The following is a 19045-nucleotide window of genomic DNA, read 5'->3' on the forward strand; positions in this document are numbered from 1 at the left end:
AAGCATCTTGAAGGCAGGAAAAGAACACAGGGGCGATCTGGAGGAAATGGTCCTCACACTGATGTTGGTCCTCCAGGCAACAGGGCTGTTTTTCAGACAGTCAGCTGTGGATCTGTAGAAGCAAGCTACAGAAGCAAGCAAGGATTTCTGTGGTGACCAGAGAGGAAAAGCACACTGGTTGAACTGGGGTGGCCAAGGAAGCGCTTTCTTTTTGGTTTGGGATGGAAGGGGGGGGGGGGGGGGATAACTGCTGTACCCAAATTCAGGTTGTTCGTTTATTGCTCTTACATTTCTAACCGTTCTTTAGATGGCTGTCAAGATAAACTGTGTGATGTAGGATTTTTCTCAGCAGGTACAGAAATGCAGCAACGCCGTAGGCCGTACTTTTCTGTTTTTTGTGTGTTTATCATATACATGTGTTAGGTAATTGAGGTCAGTGAAAATTTTGCTCTTTATTTCGTATTTTTGATTAAGCGATTCGCTGTGTAGCTCAGTCTGGCCTAGAACTTGTGGCTCCCCTCCTGCCTCAGCATTCTGAGTGTCGGGATTATAGGCGGTCACCGCCATACAATGAGCGAAATTAATATTTTAACCTTGGTAAAAGAAGCACAGTGGTTAAGAGTCCTAAGCTTTGGAATATCTTGAATACATCTGTCTTTGAGCGTCTTTGCCTCAGTTTTCTTATCTCTATCCTAGACTTTCTTGGTATTAGTACTTTTACATGTATGGCTCATGCATCATTTATTGCGGTTCCAGGGCCATGGGAAATGACCAATATCTATTAACTGTATAGTTACTCATTTCTCCTAGTACATCGTGAGTCAGGCTGCATAGTGACCTTTGTTTTCTAAGCGATAGGAGCAATAATATTTTGAAAGGAGCAAAATTGGAGATTATTAAGAAAAGGGTATAACACAGATTTAAGCACAGGCATTGAAAGAGTGGGCAGAGACATCTAAGGATGAGTCACCAATAGAAAATAGGACCCTAAAGAGAACATAAGGACATAGGCTTCTCTATTGAACGTCTCCAATAGAACAACTATTCTTCATTTTAAGAAATAATTTTATGATTTTTATTTAGAGAAAAAAGTGATTTCAAGTTGTCCTCCAGTCTTTGGCATTTCATAAAGGTATTTTAATATGGAAAATATGCGGATATAATCTACACCTAGTCAATACTTGTTACTTCCTAAATTATGACTCGTATTGGTAGATTTAGAGTTCGTTAAAAAAGAAAATCAAAGCTGTTTTATAATCTTAAAATTTGCAGACATGGTCCAGTGAGATGACTCAGTGGGTAAAGGTTCTTGTCGTCAAACATGGTGGCTTTAGTTAATTCCTGAAACCCAGTGACAAAAGGACTGAGCTGACAGCCTCGAGTTGTCCTCATGAAAAATAATAAATTAAATAAATATAATAAGTTCCTTGAAAATTTGAAAATAGTATCTATAGTAGTGTTCAACAGGTAATTTGGTGTTAAATTGAAAAATAAACCCGAGGTAATTTGGGAAGAAAACTTGAATAGTATCCACAAACCACATTTATTTATTTTTGAGACAGGGTCTTGATTTGTAGTTTAGGCTGGTCTAGATTTCTTGATTCTCCTGCTTCAGCTCCTAGGCTCCTGGGATTACATGTGTGTGCTTCTGCACATACCCCTACTTTCTGGACTGCTGGGATTACATGTGTGTGCTTCCGCACATACCCCTACCTTGGGCAGTTGGACTATTAGGGTAAAGGGTATGGTGAGATATTGCTGGAGTTCTGATTTTAGTTTTTATGTGATTAGATGAGTTTAAAACAACAGTAACTGATCCTGAGTCTTTGGGGGGGCGGTTAGCTTTATGTATCCTAGTCGTGAGCCCTGCTTGGAAGCTGCAGCGGAGTCAGAATGCTAGGGGTTCTCGGGAGAGTCGAACACAAACCGATCTTGAACTCTTAAAGTGCTGGGAGCAGATTCATCCACAGTGCTCTGGAAGGAATTTGGATATAGCCTGACTTACAAAGCTACCAAAATTTTATGAGGTCATTAGCATCTTATTTTGAATTGGTTACATTTGTTAATAAATGCATTATACTGAGATATTTTAATTCTAACAATTAAACGTCAAATTCCAAGACAGTGCAACAACTTATGCCTCTTATTGCTATGGCAATATTATAAAATATTTCCTGAGAATTTTACTAATTTTGGAAGCCCCAAATTTTCAAACTGTGCAATAGGTACAGAAAGAACCTAAGTGAGCATTCTTGGGCATTTCTGGTGCCATGGCCACACACCTTTACTTTTAGAGGATTCTGACAGTCAGCAGTGAGTTTGGTATGTCTGGGTTAAAGCTGCAAGCCATTGAAAGAAGGGTTGGCTGTAGGGAAAGATTCAGAGGGTAAAGGTACCACGCCTGACCACATTCGTTCAGTTCCCTTGACCCACATGGTGAAAGGAGAATGGTTTCCAGAATTTGTCCTCTGACCTCCACACACTAAACAAATAATGTTTTAAAAGTTAGCAAAAGTAAAAAGGAAAGAAAGACTATAAACTGAGTATTGGGACAGCCACCTGCAACTTCAGATCAAGGGCTGTGCCTTGCATGTAGGTTCTCCTTCAAATCTAGTCAGCTTGTTTGCAATGGTTAGTGTGGACACGAGGCGTAAAAAGTTCACGCTTTCCGACCTCCAGCAGCTTTAAATGAGTGAAGACGGAGTCAGGGCAGTTTCCCGCTAGCAGAGAATCGTAAGTCATAAGTAGCTTTCTAAGCCATTTTAGAGAGTGTTTTTGGGGAGGGAGGTTAGAATTTGAAGTGGCCGGGACAGGTTTCCAGCCGATTAGCATGTCAGTTCTTGCAGGTCTGCCATCCTCAGCCGTGCATGCTTGCTAAAGGTGTCAGCGGCAAGAAGCAGTTGTTGGCATCTGGGATATTTGTAGATGTTGGAGTCCACGCATGTCTTGATCCACATGTAAACACAGTGACCAGGACTCCAGGATTTTACCAGGTAGCATACCAGAGTCTCTTAAATCACTAGTTACTGTATCCTCAGTGTGAACTCTGGTTTATTACATTATAACAAATTGCAACTAACTCAGACTTCAAAAGGAAAACATTAGTTAGGTATAGTGGCTCATACATGTAATCTCAGAATTTACAAGGTTGAGGCAGGAGGATTTCAGATTTCAAAGCAACCTGGACTATAGTTCTGTCTCTTAACTCCATTTTTTTTAAACATTTTTTTTTGTGTGTGTGTAGACAAAAAAGTTGTGGATGGCTACTTGAAAATCTAGTAGTTTTGTGTTCGAGTCAACTAGTGCCGCTACGTAATCTGTGAATTCCTTTCAGAGTTTACGATACACTTGGCTCCTTTGTTTTATTGCTTTCCTGTTTTTGGTTTTAACATTTTTTTGAAACAAGGCCAGGAGTCCCGTGGAGCCCGGAGCGGCCTGAACTTGCTATAGCTGAGGCTGGTTTTAACTTTTGATCTGACCACCTCTGCCCACCTCTGCCCACCTCTGTTGCTGGGATTAAAGGAGTGTGCCACCATGCCGAGTTTTGTAGCAGTATGATGCTGGACTCTTTTGGGGGCCCCCGCTACCCAGCTCCCAAAGGAATTACACACGGAGGCTTATTCCTAGTTATAAACATCTAGCCTTAGCTTGGCTTGTTTCTTGCCCGCTTTTCTTAATTTTTATTATCCCCTCTGCATTTTACCTCTTGGCTTTTACTTTCTCTTATTCTGTAAATCTGTGGATTGTTGTGTAGCTGGATGGCTGGCCCCTGGTATCTTCCTCCTTCTTGGCCTACTTCTTCTCCAAACCCTTTCTCCCAGTTTTCTCCTTCTATATATTCTCTCTGCCTGCCAGCCCCGCCTATCCTTTCTCCTGCCTCGCCATTGGCCATTCAGCTCTTTATTAGACCACAGGCGTTCTAGACAGGAAAAGTATCACAGCTTCACAGAGCTAAACAAATGCAACATAAACAAAAGTAACACACCTTGAAATAATGTTCCCAACACAGTTTGCCTTCCTATCTTAATGTGTAAAGTTGCGTGTGTTACTTATTTAGATGTGTGTGGGTGCGCTCACATCATGATGAGCTTGTGGAGGTCAGAGGACAACTCTTGGGGGCCGGCTCGCCTTTCATCATACCGGTCCCAGGGATTGAACTCAGGTCATCGGGTTTGCTGGCAAGTTTACTCCCTGAGCCGCCTCGCCAATCCTCTTGCCCACAGAGTATGTCTAAAAGGGTCCTCTGGCTCCTGCTAGGTACTGTGATCAGAAGCCCACTCCTGGATCTCTGCAGATGCACAGAGTTCAGAGTAAACGCTGGCTTCGGCGTTCACTGCACACCGTGAAATGGACATCTTACCAGAGCTAGCTGCCGTCTCAGACAGAGTTAGTCGCAGTTATAGTTCTGTTGATCAAATAGCATCACGTTTTTCAGATTTACCGTCTGTTTGCATGGCACCTTTCGTCCAACTTTGAAGGATCCAAACCATTCTAAATTAAGCTCTAGAGTAGAAAGTAATTTCCTGCGGATACACAGATGGGAGTAGTGAGAACTCCAGGAAGTCTGGAATAAACAGATGGACATTGGGTCACCCTGCCAGTGCGGGTTGTTTGCAGAGCCATGACCATGCCGTGCCCTCTGCAGAAAATTGTAAATTTGGTCTCCGTATTATAGAGTCTGCAGAAATAGGGCTTCATTGCCTGTGTGTGTGTGTGTGAGAGAGAGAGAGAATTTTGGTGCCTTTTAAGACATGAATTTTTTTTAAATATTTATTTGTTTATTATGTATACAATATTTTGTCTGTGTGTATGTCTGCAGGCCAGAAGAGGGCACCAGACCTCATTACAGATGGTTGTGAGCCACCATGTGGTTGCTGGGAATTGAACTCAGGACCTTTGGAAGAGCAGGCAATGCTCTTAACCACTTAGCCATCTCTCCAGCCCCCAAGACATGAATTTTTAAATTGAAATTCATTCAGCATTTCCTTTGCTTTTTTCTTTTTTTAAAATATTGATTTTTTTTAAACTAATGGGTCATTATTTTTGTACAGTAATCTTTATTTAGCTCTTTTCCGTTGGATGCTTTTTGGTCTTATATTTTAAGACAAGGGCTTGTAATGTACTCCGTTCAACTTGAACTTTTTCTTTGCTAATTACTAATTAATGTATTTATTTATTGAGGTAGAGTTCCCATAGCCCAGGCTGGCCTTGAACTCACAATAATCTAGCTCTCTACCTTCCTAATCCTAGGACCACAGACCGGTACTACCATGCCCAGCTTGGCTTTGAACTTTTTCACTCTCCTGCCTCAGCTTTTTAAGAGCTGAGGTTATGGTCAGTTGCTACTATGCCTGGGTTCAGGGTGTAGGATTGTATTTTATTTTACTGCTTAAGGGGGACTACTCGGGAATGAAGCCAGAGCCAGTATGCTCTAAATGCTCTTACCACTTAACTACATCCAGAACCAGACTTAACTACATCCAGAACCAGTGTGTGCTAAATGCTCTTACCACTTAGCTACATCCCCAGCAGGTTTAGGTTTAGTTTTATTAAACTAAAATGGAACCTTCAAGACACCAACAGTCTGAGTGTGGAATTACCCTGAATGATTAAGATCTTTTTTTTTTCTTTCTGGTCTTTCCTTTACCAGTTCAACGTGGTGTGTGTGTGTGTGTGTGTGTGTGTGTGTGTGTGTGTGTGTGTGACTTGTCCTTATGAAGTCTGTCCGATGCATAGAACTCCAGGTTTTGTAGGAACAAGACTCTGTCATCCTTGGCATAATTGGCGTTCTCAGTGGACAGCTGTGTTGGGAAGGAGCCACACTGAGCTCTGGCGAGGGCTCAGCTTGTGGCACAGGTGCCCGACAGATAGTTCATCCCTTTTCCGGTTAGCACGCTAGGGCATAAATAACGTTCCAGAAACTCTGAGCTGGTGATTGGTGAGGGTGAAGGGCCTCTGTCTAGATCAAATGGCAAGTAGAGGGCCCAGAAATACCTTATTTAAAATCCAGATTGTTCTTAGCCATTTCAAGTTTGAAGCATGTTAGCTTTGAATTGAGATTGATTTGGGGGGAAATTACCACATAAGTTCCAATATATGGAAAATGTTGTATTTTAATGAAGCACATAAAGTAATTTAATAATTATCAATTTTTGTTCATTATTGAAAATTAGGATAACTTAGATGTGATAAATCACTGAGATTTTAAAAAAACCTTTCCCAGTTGGAATTTAAATTTTTCTGTGTCCCAGAAGTACTTAAAAAGTAACCTTAATATGTGTGTTAGTTACATTTCTACTGCTGTGATAAAATGCCGTGGCTACAACAACGTAGGATGTATTTAACTGGACTTAGGGTGAAAGGGGTTTGTGCTGGCAGAGCAAAGCTGAAAGTTCTGGAGCTGCGGACAGAGGCAGGGGGTGTGTTGGGAATGCCTCTGGGCGATTGACACCCCACAGCCTGTCCCAGTAACACACTTCCAGCAAGGCAGCACCTCCTGATCCTTCCCAAATAGTTCCTCCAATTAGGGACCAAGTATTCAAATAGATGGGGATGTCTTATTCAATCTACCACAATCTGTATGTAATTTTTGTACTGAATATGTTGATCTTCAGATTGAATTGCCTCCTTTATAATAGTTTCTTAAAACCTAAAACATCCGTTGCCTGGAAGAGTTTGACTTCTTGCAGGCTTCCTCATCGTCTTTGACATTGTATTTGACTGCCAGCGGCATTTTGTAAGCTCAGTGGGCAGGCTTGGTCCTGACCTGACTGGGTAGGCAGGCTCTGGAATAGTTGGAATAGTTTCTCTGAATATTTATCACTCTGGACTTGTTAGAGTCCGCCCTCCCCTGCTCTCCCTTTGAAGGAATACGGTGGCAGAGTGTTCACATAGTCTTCTCTGCTCCTGTGCTTCCTGTTTATTATTTACTAAGCCGTGTCTTCTGTTTAGGTCTTGATAGAACTTCTGCGGCGGGAATGATTTGGTGATGGAGTATTCCTCCTGACCGATGGACTCGAAGAAGAAAAGGTAAGACCGTCTTCTCCTTGCAGACAGCTCCACATGGTTGTAGGGAATATTTAGTGTGATTCTCTTTTCAGCGGTGTTACGTGGGAGCACATGGTTGCATTTGTGATTGGTAGGTAAAGAGACAAAATTATTTGCATAAAGGTGACTAGAGAAAAGCTTCGTTAGTTTCTTAGGCTTATAAACTCTTGTAGACATCTTTTCTTATCAGTGTTGTTTCAATCTCTCTTTTAAAAGGTTAAATTGTGACTTCCACAGCTTGTTAAACTGAATTATAATGTAAGGAAATATTATTTAGCAAAAGTAGAGACATTTTAAAAACCTTTTCTGCTTTTACTAAAATAGAACCTATGTTATCTTGAAACAAGCAAACAAAAAAACCGAGTGTAGCTGGGTGTGGTGGCATACATTAACCCTAGCACTCAGGAGGCAGAGGCAGGCTGATCTCTGAGTTCAGGCCCAGCCTGGTCTCCATAGTGAGCTCCAGGCCAACCAGGGCTGTTACATAGAGAAACCCTGTCTCAGGCGTAGGGAGGCGGGATTCTTTCTTGACAGTATTCGGAAAGTATAAAAGACTGTCGTCAGTTACAAATTTGATTCTTAAAAAGTCTAAATATTGGAAAATATATAGAGGTCCACCTCCAAAACTTGAACTAGGCAGCTATGGGTGGTGTATATACTGGTTATCCCAGCACGTGAGCGGTTAAGGCTTGAGCGAGAGTTTGAAGCGAGCTTGACTACATAAGGAGATTCTGTTTCAAAAATCAAACCCCTATAAACACCTCCCACCCCAGTGGAGTTCCCATATAATCCAGCCGTCTCACTGTGGGGCACGTATCCAAAAGGAAGGAAGTCCGTATCTTGAAAAGGAATATATACTCCTTTGGCAGTAGGAAAAATACGGCGTCAACTTGGGTATCCATTGATGAGTTAAAAAAAAAAAAAAAGTGGTTTAAAGGCGTGCACCACCATCTCCCGGCTTTAAACCACTTGTGAGTTCGAGACCAGCCTGGTCTACAGAGCTAGTTCCAGGACAGGCTCCAAAGCCACAGAGAAACCCTGTCTCGAAAAACCAAAAAAAAAAAAAAAAAAAAAAAAAAAAAAAAAAAAAAAAAAAAAAAAAAAAGTGGTGTATACTGAAAGTCGCCTGTATTCAGCCATAAAACAACGAAATCTTGTTATTTGCAGCAACATGCATGGGCATTTTGTTGAGTGAAGTGAGACAGGCATAAAAAGACACATACCACATCCCCCTACTTACATGTGGAAGCTAAAAGTTGATCTCTTGAAACTAGAGGGCAGAACGCAGGAGAATGGCTGTGGCCAATGTCTGTAGGGTGCCTCTGTAGAGGAAGACTGCCTTAGAAGGTCCTGCCAGGCTGTAGGGCGAACTGTAGATGGGAATGGTGTGTGTCTCACTCTGAAACTCAGACTGTTCTGCAGCTCAGAATGCCTGCGCTGTGCCCCAGCCTCCCTGGTGCTGGGATTGCCCTCAGGGGCCATCACACCCATTCTGTGTATTCCCAAATAGTTAGTAGAGAGGACTTTGAAGGTCCCAAATACAAAGAAACAAGTTATGTTTAAAGTAAGGAATGTGATGGTTACCCTGACCATATAGAATTAACACATTGTTGCACTTTCTCTGTATGTTCAAGTATGTGCCTGATACAAATAATAATATTTAAAAGCTGGAAATACAGGTGGGTTGTGGGTAGAGCTAGTTACACAGCGCTCGCCTGTTACATGTATGGCCCTGGGGTGGCCCCAGGGTCAGTCCCCAGCACCGTTAGCAAATCAGATTGGTTTTGTTCTGCCAAATATTAACTATAAAAATGTCTCAGACCTTATTGCATAGAGACCAATAATTTGTGGGCTTAGGTTTTCTCCTAGCCCTTTATATAAAGAGTTTTGTTATCTTGGTCCTGGTGTCATTCATAACCAGAGTGTAAAGCGAATGCTGGGCTGTCTGACCTAGCCGTCCCAACGTCTGTGCTGGCAGAAGGTGCCATCTTGGATTCACAGCCCTACCTTCCCCAATACATATCCAGACATATAGAAGGAAAGAAGTCTCTTGAGGGTGAAAGATAACTGTTTGAGTTGTGGGAATAATTATTATTGCTTTCTTTTTAAATGTTTGTAGCTCAGCAGAGGCAGAAGGATCCAAAGAAAGAGGCCTGGTCCACGTCTGGCAGGCAGGATCCTTTTCTCTAACACCGGAGAGGTTGCCAGGCTGGGGAGGAAAGACAGTTCTTCAGGCAGCGCTGGGTGTGAAACACGGAGTTCTTCTGACTGAAGGTATTTCACAGGGGACTTGATGCGGACAGCCCTGCTCGTGGCTGCGTTAGGTCGTTGCAGCTTGTACCCTTTTGTTCGTAAATTATATCTCGGCTTCCTTTAAAAAATTACATCTATTGTAAATTTAAGACATCCTGTTGTAGTTTTTGCTTTTATAGTCGTCTGAACACACTTAACCTCATAGACCTGGCATTTCAGAGTGGTAATGGCCAGTGAGGGCTGGGCTCACTAACACAGTGTGTGCCTGGACCAACCTGCAGGCTCCCGTCACCTCAGTGCCTCACTGCCGCTCACGTTGTTATTCTCAGACAAGCAAGGACATGGGTGTAGAATCCCAAGCACACGAAGTCCCTCCTTCTGTTGACCAGCTAGTAATGGAAAGTGTGATTTTTGGGTCAAGATTTCCACTGATGTCTAATGTTAAATTTCTGCTTAGGAGACTTTTAAATATTGATAATGTTTTACATTTTCATTGTAGGAACTAAGAGAAACTCTAGGAAACTGCTTAAACCTCTGTCTAGAGGTATTATGAAATAAGCGTGACCATATAAGAGTTCTTTCTAATGTATCAGTATACTGCTTTTATTATGATACATATTAAGATTTTAGGAAATGCTTGACGAGTGTGAACTATAATTTAATATCTATTCTGTGGATCTCAAAACATAATTCTCAAGGATATATGAAGCATTCTGGTGGTCTTTTTCCTTTTCCTTTTGGCAGTACTGAGGATTGAACCTGGGGCCTCATGTATGCTAAGCAAAATCTCTAGCACTGAGCTGTAGAACTAGCCTTTGTTATAAATAAGATATCTGGAATATGTTAATTAACATACCTGAAAACGTTTATTAAGATAATTGGGAAATGCCAGGCGGTGGTGGTGCACGCCTTTAATCCCAGCACTCTGCCCAGGAGGCAGAGGCAGACGGATGTGTGTTCAAGGCCAGCCTGGCCTACAAAGTGAGTTCCAGGCCTGCCAGGATTGTTACACAGAGAAACAACAACAACAACAACAAAGATATTTGGAAGCCTTTCCCTACCATGGTATCTTTAAAATCTAGAGATAGGCCAGTGAGATTGCCCAGCCGGCAGGTAAGGGCACTGGGCACGTCAGCCTGACGACCTGAGTTAGGGCATCCTAATCCACACGAAGATAGAAGGAAAGAACCGACTCCCTAGGTTGTGGGTTGAGCCTCCCCCACATCTTACGCACACACTAATAATAATGTTTTTAATAGAAGAATAATCTAAATATTTATTTATTATGTATACAATATTCTGTCTGTGTATATGCCTGCAGGCCAGAAGAGGGCACCAGATCTCATTACAGATGGTTGTGAGCCACCATGTGGTTGCTGGGAATTGAAGTCAGGACCTTTGGAAGAGCAGGCAATGCTCTTAACCTCTGAGCCATCTCTCCAGCCCCTAGAAGAATAATCTAGTGTCGTAGTCAGGTGTGTTAGCTCATTCAGGAGGCTGAAACAGGAGGTTTGCCATAGTTTGAGGCTAGCCTGGGCTGCACGATTAGTTCCAAGGCAGCCTAGGTTACAGAGGGAGACCCGATCTCACAAAAGCTGGGATAGTTGTTGTGGGAAAGCTTCTCCTTGTTCTCATGTTTAAGCAATATCACGTTAGTAAGTGTCCAAATTTACAGAAGACAGACAATCATCTCAGCTGGGGATCTATAGAGCACCATGGTAGAGCACTCGGTTAGCAGGAAAGGCCCTGGGTTCAACCCAGGACGGAAAGAAAAAAGAGGAAAGGAAACGTTCAACTCATGGCAGGCGCCGTGTTCCTAGCTGTGTTTTCCAGGTGAGGAGTTGGCACACAGCTAGCTGCAGTTTACCTCAGTGTTTGCTGGCTGCTTTATAGCGGCTTATGATGCTGATGTCTGCTGGCGGTGGGCCTGTGTACCTTAAATTCTCACCGCTCCCCAGAATGCCAAAGATGCAAAAATGCTCTGCACTTTTCCAAGTCTTTATGATATGCTTCTGAAGGTTCACTGACTCTCCCCTTTCTCTTTGGAACCTTAGATGGTGAGGTCTACAGCTTTGGGACCCTGCCCTGGAAAAGCGAGTCAGCGGAAGTCTGTCCAAGCAGCCCCCTTCTAGAGAGTGCCCTGGTTGGGCATCATGTTGTCACGGTGGCCACGGGGAGCTTCCACAGCGGAGCGGTGACAGAAAGCGGGGCGGTGTACATGTGGGGGGAGAACGCCGCTGGCCAGTGTGCAGTAGCGAACCAGCAGTATGTGCCAGAACCGAGTTCCGTCAGCATTTCTGACTCGGAGACCAGCCCCATGTTGGCCGTGAGGATTCTGCAGTTGGCATGTGGCGAGGAGCACACCCTGGCCTTGTCAATCAGCAGAGAGATCTGGGCATGGGGCACCGGCTGTCAGCTGGGTCTCATCACCACCACCTTCCCAGTGACAAAGCCCCAGAAGGTGGAACACCTTGCCGGGCGCGTGGTGCTCCAGGTGGCCTGTGGTGCGTTCCACAGCCTGGCACTGGTGCAGTGTCTCCCTCCCCAGGATCTGAAGCCCGTCCCGGAGAGATGCAACCAGTGCAGCCAGCTGCTCATCACCATGACGGACAAAGAGGACCATGTGATCATATCAGACAACCACTGCTGCCCCTTAGGGGTGACCCTGTCTGAGTCCCAAACAGAAAACCACACCAGCACTGCTGCCAGCCCTCAGACGGACGCACTGGACGGTCCAGGAGAGGTGTTTGAGAACACTTTGCTAGAAACTGAACTGAACGTGGGAAATGTTCAGGCCACAAATGGCAGTGCCGTTTCCTCTAAGCAGAACGTGGCCGGGACAGCCGAAGTGTCTTCAGCAAAAACAGCTCCCTCTTACCCCGACACCCAGGCAGTAACTGCGTACCTGCAGAAGCTGTCAGAGCAGGAAGAAAAGCCACCCCAGGTCCAGGTAGCTGCCGCGTGTTATAACGTAAAGGTGTTTTGGAGTTAAAGTATTTGTGTTTCTTTAGGAACTAAAGTCCCAAATCTTGGGAGCAGGTTTTATTTCTTCCCATCAGGCTGCCATAATTCTGTTTTGCTAGGCTAAGAGAGGGAGGAGCCTGTGTGAAATCAGAAATGCTCTTGATCTGACCCTTATTAGTGTTGAAAGATGTCGTGCCGGGCTTGCTTTAGAAGTAGCCCAGGCCCATGTGTTACTTCCTTGCTTGTGTTTTGCCAGCTTGGCTGAGGCACCATGTTTTGGTCGTCCCCAGAACAGCTCAGCTCCGTGCAACTTTGAGCTCACAAGCTGCTTCTGGACTGCATTGGTGAGTCTCTTCAGAGCTGTGTAAAACTTTCCTTCTGTCTAGGGACCTTGCCAGGTTGCAGAATGTTTAGTTGAAGGCAGATGTGTAATGATTCAGTTTCTAGACGAGGTGGTGCATGCATGTAATCTCAACATTCAGGAGGCCAAGGCAGGAGGATTGCTGTGTTGAAGGCTAACCTACGCTACATAGTATTAAGGTAGCCAGGGCTACAATTAACACTGTCTCATAAGACAAAACAAAAGAAAACAAAAAAGAAGAGAGAGAAGAAAAGAAACTACAAAGCTTATGTTTCAGATTTGTGGTATTTAGTTTTTTTGTTTTCAGTTTTGACTGGGACTTACTGGCCTTATTTGAGGCGGGGAAATACTTTTGTCTTGTTTAAAATATCCTCATTTAAAAACATAGGAAATGAGTGACACTGTTGTTGGAAACACATTGTTCCAGAAGAGCGGTTTCTGGTTTCCCTCGGGATTACCTTTGTGCTAAAGGAGGGTGGGGAAGGGGGGGACGAAAGCAAAACATCTCATCCCAAAGGAACTGCTATCATTTTAATGCAGGGTCTTTAAAGCCACAAGAGTTTTCAGTTCTTTACCCCCAAGTCTGCTCTGTCAGGGTGAGAACGTGGGATATTTTTAGAGATAGTCCTGCTTCACATATATTCTCTGAACTTTGTGTTTGACTTTTTTTCCAATTAAAAGTAAGCTGTTTATAAGAAAAAGTATTACAAAAATCCAAACAAAGCAGCATTAATCTACCAAGAATGTTTGTAGAAAATTCTTAGACTGTACATGCTTATAAAACATTTGACTTTGCTGGGTCTCAAGTTTGAGGCCACTGCTGACTATAGAATAGATCCTGTCTCACAAACAAACACAGAAGACCAAGTTTATCCTTTTAAAAGTCATTCCTCCATTAAATATAAAGCTAAAAGCTTGTTGTATACAGCTCATTTGGCTATCAAATTGTCACCTTTAAAATTCTGCATTCCAAAAAAAAAAAAATCAACAAAAGGAATTGCATTTTCTTTGAACTTATTTTGATAAATGTCTGACGTTTTTTTATCATGCATGTTGGTTTTGGCAGTGTGTGTTCCTACTAAATTTAACTTAATTTTTGTAAGTAGCATTTCAGCCTTATATCCAACTGTGAAAATTTTATATGCTGTTCTTTGTCATTGGTTGACTATGAATTCTAAAATTATATCTTCAACCAAAATTACAAGTAATTAGTTTTTTGTTACTTTATTCATTTAACTACAGTAAATAGCTAGAATGTAGCTCAGTGGTGGATTACCTGCCTAGCCTGCTTGAGGCTTTCAGCACCTCAAAATAAAGATTTTAAAGTATCCATCCACCCATCCATGCATGCATATGTAACAGGTTGGGAATAGTAGTTTAAGATTATGGGCAGTGTTTTCCTCTGCTTAATGGTGAGAGCTTCCCAAAGCCGCCCCTCTCAAATGCTGTCAGCGCACCTGTTAGGAGCATCATCAGCAAAGGTCAGAATCGCAGTCTTAGGCTGAGTCCGTTGTCAGGAGAACCAAATCGTAGTAGTTCTGGCCATGAAGTAAGCAGTTTTCAAGCCTCTGCTAACTGCTTTAATTAGATTACTTCTAGATTTGATATGTGATTTGGCAAACTCTGTTGAGTATCCTCTGTATGCTAGACACTGGGGGTTAGTTCAAGAAAGCCAGGAGCCAGCGTTATTTCTATTTGTTTTTGTTTGTTTGTTTTGTCTTTGAGACAGCATCTCACCGTATATCCCAGGGTGTCCTGAGACCATGCTTTGCTGGGTTTGGTTCTGAATTCAGAACAAATTAAGGAATAATGTGCATATCTTTGGGATCTTTGAGTATAAGAAGCAATTTTTTTTTTCCGAGACAAGGTTTCTCTGTAGTTTTGGAGCCTGTCCTGGAACTAGCTCTTGTAGACCAGGCTGGCCTCGAACTCACAGAGATCCACCTGCCTCTGCCTCCTGGGTGCTGGGATTAAAGGTTTGCGTCTGCGTGTGAGTGCAGGCGCATGTGGGTGTGTGCGTGTGACTGCAGGTGCACGTGTGTGTGTGCGAGTGTGAGTGCAGGTGCACGTGGGTGTGTGCGTGTGAGTGCAGGTGCACATGGGTGTGTGAGTGCAGGTGCATGTGTGCGTGTAGGTTGGTGGGTGTAGGTGTGTGCATGTGAGTGCATGTGCCCACGGAGGCCGGAGGTATTGGATCCCAGGGAGCTGGAGTTGACTGCCATGGGTGCTGGGAACTTAACCTGGGTCCTCTGCAAGAGCAGCAAGTGCTCTTAACCACCGAGGTATTTTTGTGTGCTATTGGGTATATTTAATGTTTTTTTTCCCTTTTAGTTAACAGTGGTATTTGATAATTCAACCTTCTTTTCATTGGAATTGGAATCATTTTGTTAATCTTTTTAATATTCCCACAGAGCGTGCTAAGAACACTTGCTCCATATATTAATTATTAACCTGTCGCTTTTGTCCTCTGTGGTAACCAGAGCAAAGGTCATAGCTGCCCAGCTGCTGTGTCTTGGGAGATAAGTCTGTAGTGTGAGGGACGGTCAGAGGCGTACGGTTTCCTCCTATACATCCAACATGTACATTTTCATTATAAACACCTCCTCTTCTTAAAATCTTACTTCTTCCATTTCTTAGTAACAAGCAATCAGTATATTTTCCTGAACGTATTCAAAGAGCAGACTGGAGTTTTTCCACCCTTCTGTCCAGAGCACCTTGTATTAAATCCAGCGTTTTTCTTTTTTCTGCCTGTTAGTGCTTGAAACAGGGGCTCCCTGTGAAGCCTGCACTGGCTTTGAGCTGAGCTCTCCTTAGTTCAGCCTCCCCGGGCTGCAGCCAGGGCTCTTCATCCCTCAGTCCTCCCTCTCATCTCCCCATGCTCGGTCTTATAAAACAGCTAGGATCATTTTAACATGCCCTCAGCGAGAGGAGGTGCTCAGGGAAGGAGCTATGTTTTCAGCGCCATTTCCATATTCTGTGTTAACTCAGCAACCAGGAGGGCACAGTTTGAGGCTAAAGACAAGCCGTCTGTTGTTGTTGGCCTGGATATGCTGTGTAGCCCAGGGCAGCACCCTTCCTGCAAAGGTTACAGACAGGACCTCCTCCTTGGGTCTGTTTTGGAATTTTTTGCAGATAACTGTGAGCATGAGCTCTTATTGACTGTTACTACAGGGTTTTTACATCCGTGTGTTTGTTTAGCCTTCTGTAGAGGAAGCTCGCCCTGACCGTCACAGTCCACCAACCACAAGCACCTCAGCCCTCAACAGCCTGGTGGTCTCCTGTGCATCTGCTGTCGGTGTGAGAGTGGCGGCCACCTACGAGGCTGGGGCCTTGTCTCTCAAGAAAGTCATGAACTTTTACAGCGCCGCCCCCGGGGAGACGGGAGCCCAGTCGGGCAGTGCTCCCACAGGCCCAGAAAGCCTGAAAGATCTCAGAGAAGAGCAGGTGAAACAGGAGTCAATGCAAGGGAAGAAAAGCTCCAGTCTGGTGGACATCAGAGAGGAAGAGGCCGAGGGAGGGAGCCGAAGACTCTCCCTCCCAGGACTGCTGTCGCAAGGTGAGGTGTGGGGGACTGAGCTTCACAGGCTGTGTTACAGCAAGTTAACTTTCCTATTGTTGAAGCTGGCATATTCAGATCCTGAGCCTTCTGTAATGGCAGTTTACACAGTGGTGGCTTTAAGAGAAAGCCACCTGCTTCTCTGCCTCAGAAACAGTTACAGAATATAACTTCAGCTTTTTTAATGACTTTATTTAAAGTTTGTCCTGCTACCAAATTGATGTGTAAGATTTACTTCATGTTATACATTGTTATCGACATAGTAAAAGCTAGTAACATCCTTTCAGAAGACTAATTTAATAAAACATTAACCTAGCAAGGCATAGTGACCCACACTTCTAACCCCAGCACCCTGGAAGCAGAGGCAAGCAGATCCCTGAATTTGAGGACAGCCTGGTCTATGTACTGAGTTATAGGACAGCACAGTGAGACCCTGTCGCAAAGCAAAACAAACCAACCAGACAAAAAAAAAAAAAAAAAAAAAAAAAAANACCACTGACCTTTATATTTACCCAAAACGCATAAAAATTTTTTTAAAGAAATTACTTTCTGTGTGTGAGTGTTTTGCCTGCATGTATGTTTGTGCACTATTTCGAGCCTGGCGCCATGGAGGCCAGAAGAGGGTGCCAGGTTACCTTGAACTGGAATTACAGTTGTGAGCCACCATGTGGGAACTGGGAATTTAGCCCAGGTCCTCTGGTAGAGTAATCAGTGCTCTTCACCGCTGAGCCATCTCCAGCCCCTGTGAAAGATTTTAAAGCTTTCTTCCCGCCATAGAAGTTAAAGTTTTATATCTCAAAATTAATTCTTTATTACAGTTGTTTGTTATATATGTGAAATTAAAGCTTGGCTTAGGAAGTACTACTAGCTTTTAACAATGTTTTGAAATAGAAAAGATTTGTCAACTTTGTGGTATTTTTAGTATATTCTGATTTTGGTTTTTTGTTTGTTTGAGACAGGGTCTACAGGGTCTTACACTGCAGCCCAGGATGGCCTCAGACTCAGCAGGCAATACAGGCATGAGCTACACCATTATTAACATACTCTTTAGAATCTAAGTCCTCCAGGATGTTGGAAAACGTTACATAGAGAAGGGTCTGCAGCCGAGTTTTAGGCAGTATGGCAGATTAAATACTCCCACGGCTTCTATTCAGGTCCGTGAGCATCATCTGCAGACTAATGGGGAGAGAGGCAGGGCACAGACAGTAGGGAGCATGACCAGCCAAGCACTCTGCAGGGTGTTGCTCCACAGACACCGTGTTAGTGTGTTTCTCCAGAAAGTCTCTCTGTTAAAGCATCGGCGTCCCTGTTTGTCTCCAGTTTCCCCCAGGCTCTTAAGGAAAGCTGCAAGGGTGAAAACCAGGACCGTGGTCCTGACTCCCACATACAGCGGAGAAGCCGATGCCCTCCTGCCGTCCCTGAGAACAGAGGTGTGGACCTGGGGGAAAGGCAAGGAAGGGCAGCTGGGGCACGGTGACGTCCTGCCCAGGTGAGTGCCACCGGCAGGTGCTGATGGGGGTCTTTTCCTGAGGTCTCCACACATCCATAGCCAACAGGGAGGTTACTGTGCACCATTAGTGCTGAAAAAAGGCTTAGTCCTCGGTGCCTCACAGTCCATGCTGGAGGCTAGGCATGCATGGAGGTGTGTGCCTTTAGCTTAGCGCTCAGATCTGTGTGAGTCTGTGGCCAGTCTGGTCCACATAATGAATTCCAGGCCAGCTAGGGGTACATAGAGAGATCCTGTCTCAAATAATACAAGCCAATAAAGGACTGGAGTATCCGCGTACGCTTGTCCGTTCCGTTTGATGTGCGTTCATCTTAGAATGCAGGAAATGGTGTTGGGATAAGATGGTATTTTCCTGAAACATTTGAATAGTTATAGATTAATTTACAAAGAGGAGCATGAGTTTCTGACCTCAGAGATGTGGAGTGCTCTCTAAAGCATTGAGCTGTGCGTACATCAGGAAAAGGTCATTTTCTCTGGCAGGCGTTCTCAGACTGTCTATCCTAGCGGAGCAAAGGGAATGGGGATAAAACCTGCCTTACTTCCAGTGTCCTCTGTCTAGTCCCAGTCTTTACGATCCTGTTTTACTTCCGTGTGTGGCCTGGACTGGGCGGACTTGGCAGGGATCCTCCTGTCTCCAGGTGCTGGGGTTGGGGCCTGGGCAGCTCAACTCCACGGTTCTTAGTCGATTCTGAATTACAGGGGTTGGTTAATGATGACAGACAATGCTGCAAGTAAAAAAAAAAAAAAATGAAGATTAGGTATAATGTTTAGAAGTAGCTTATACATATCCTCGTTATTTTTATGTAACAGTCCTGACTGTATACTTCGGGAAAGTTACACTGCTGAAGGTGTGTTGACTCTGTGTGTGCACCTGTTTGCTTCCTCCAAGGCTTCAGCCGCTGTGTGTCAAGTGTCTGGATGGTAAAGAGGTGATCCACCTGGAGGCAGGTGGCTCCCATTCTCTTGCACTTACAGCCAAGTCTCAGGTAAGGGCAGACTGGAGTGCGGCAGCTCCTGTGCTGACGGGAGGGAGGCTACCCTGGCCAGGTGCTGGGCTGTCTCTGGGCGACTGTACTGCCAGGTCAGGTGTTCCTCTGTCTCTGGGCGACTGTACTGCCAGGTCAGGTGTTCCGCTGTCTCTGAGCAACTGTACTATCAGGCGGCACTGCCTGTCTCCTTTGAGGTTTGAGGTTTTACGTGGCAGTGAAGAGGAGAGCAAGAGAAGGTACCCAGCCTGTCTCAAAGGAGCCAGCCAGGCTGAGGTTGTAGCTTAGCACGCACCCACGTGCACACGTGGTGCTTGGCTCCATCCCCAGACATGAATCAAGCTAGTGGCACAAGCTTGCCACCCCAGGCC

The 19045-nt window shown here is 44.3% G+C and overlaps 1 protein-coding gene across 4 annotated transcripts in view; it reads left to right on the top strand.

The window, feature by feature from the left end:
- Window positions 1–19045, top strand: part of Als2 (alsin Rho guanine nucleotide exchange factor ALS2) — a 49524-nt gene that overhangs the window by 532 nt on the left and 29947 nt on the right. For 3 of the 4 annotated variants that reach the window (XM_050159246.1, XM_050159244.1, XM_050159245.1), the window contains exons 2-7: window positions 6952–7029; window positions 9167–9321; window positions 11355–12277; window positions 15824–16181; window positions 17502–17670; window positions 18578–18674. In XM_050159246.1, coding sequence (XP_050015203.1) covers window positions 7010–7029; window positions 9167–9321; window positions 11355–12277; window positions 15824–16181; window positions 17502–17670; window positions 18578–18674 — 1722 coding nt within the window. In that variant the 5' untranslated portion in view covers window positions 6952–7009. The remainder of the gene's footprint in view (window positions 1–6951; window positions 7030–9166; window positions 9322–11354; window positions 12278–15823; window positions 16182–17501; window positions 17671–18577; window positions 18675–19045) is intronic. The other variant, XM_050159247.1, reaches the window with a different exon arrangement.

This window comes from Alexandromys fortis, unplaced genomic scaffold, assembly GCF_014885135.2.
Source record: "Alexandromys fortis isolate MF-2015 unplaced genomic scaffold, M_Fortis_MF-2015_v1.1 scaffold_65, whole genome shotgun sequence".
Classification (NCBI taxonomy): Eukaryota; Metazoa; Chordata; class Mammalia; order Rodentia; family Cricetidae; genus Alexandromys; species Alexandromys fortis.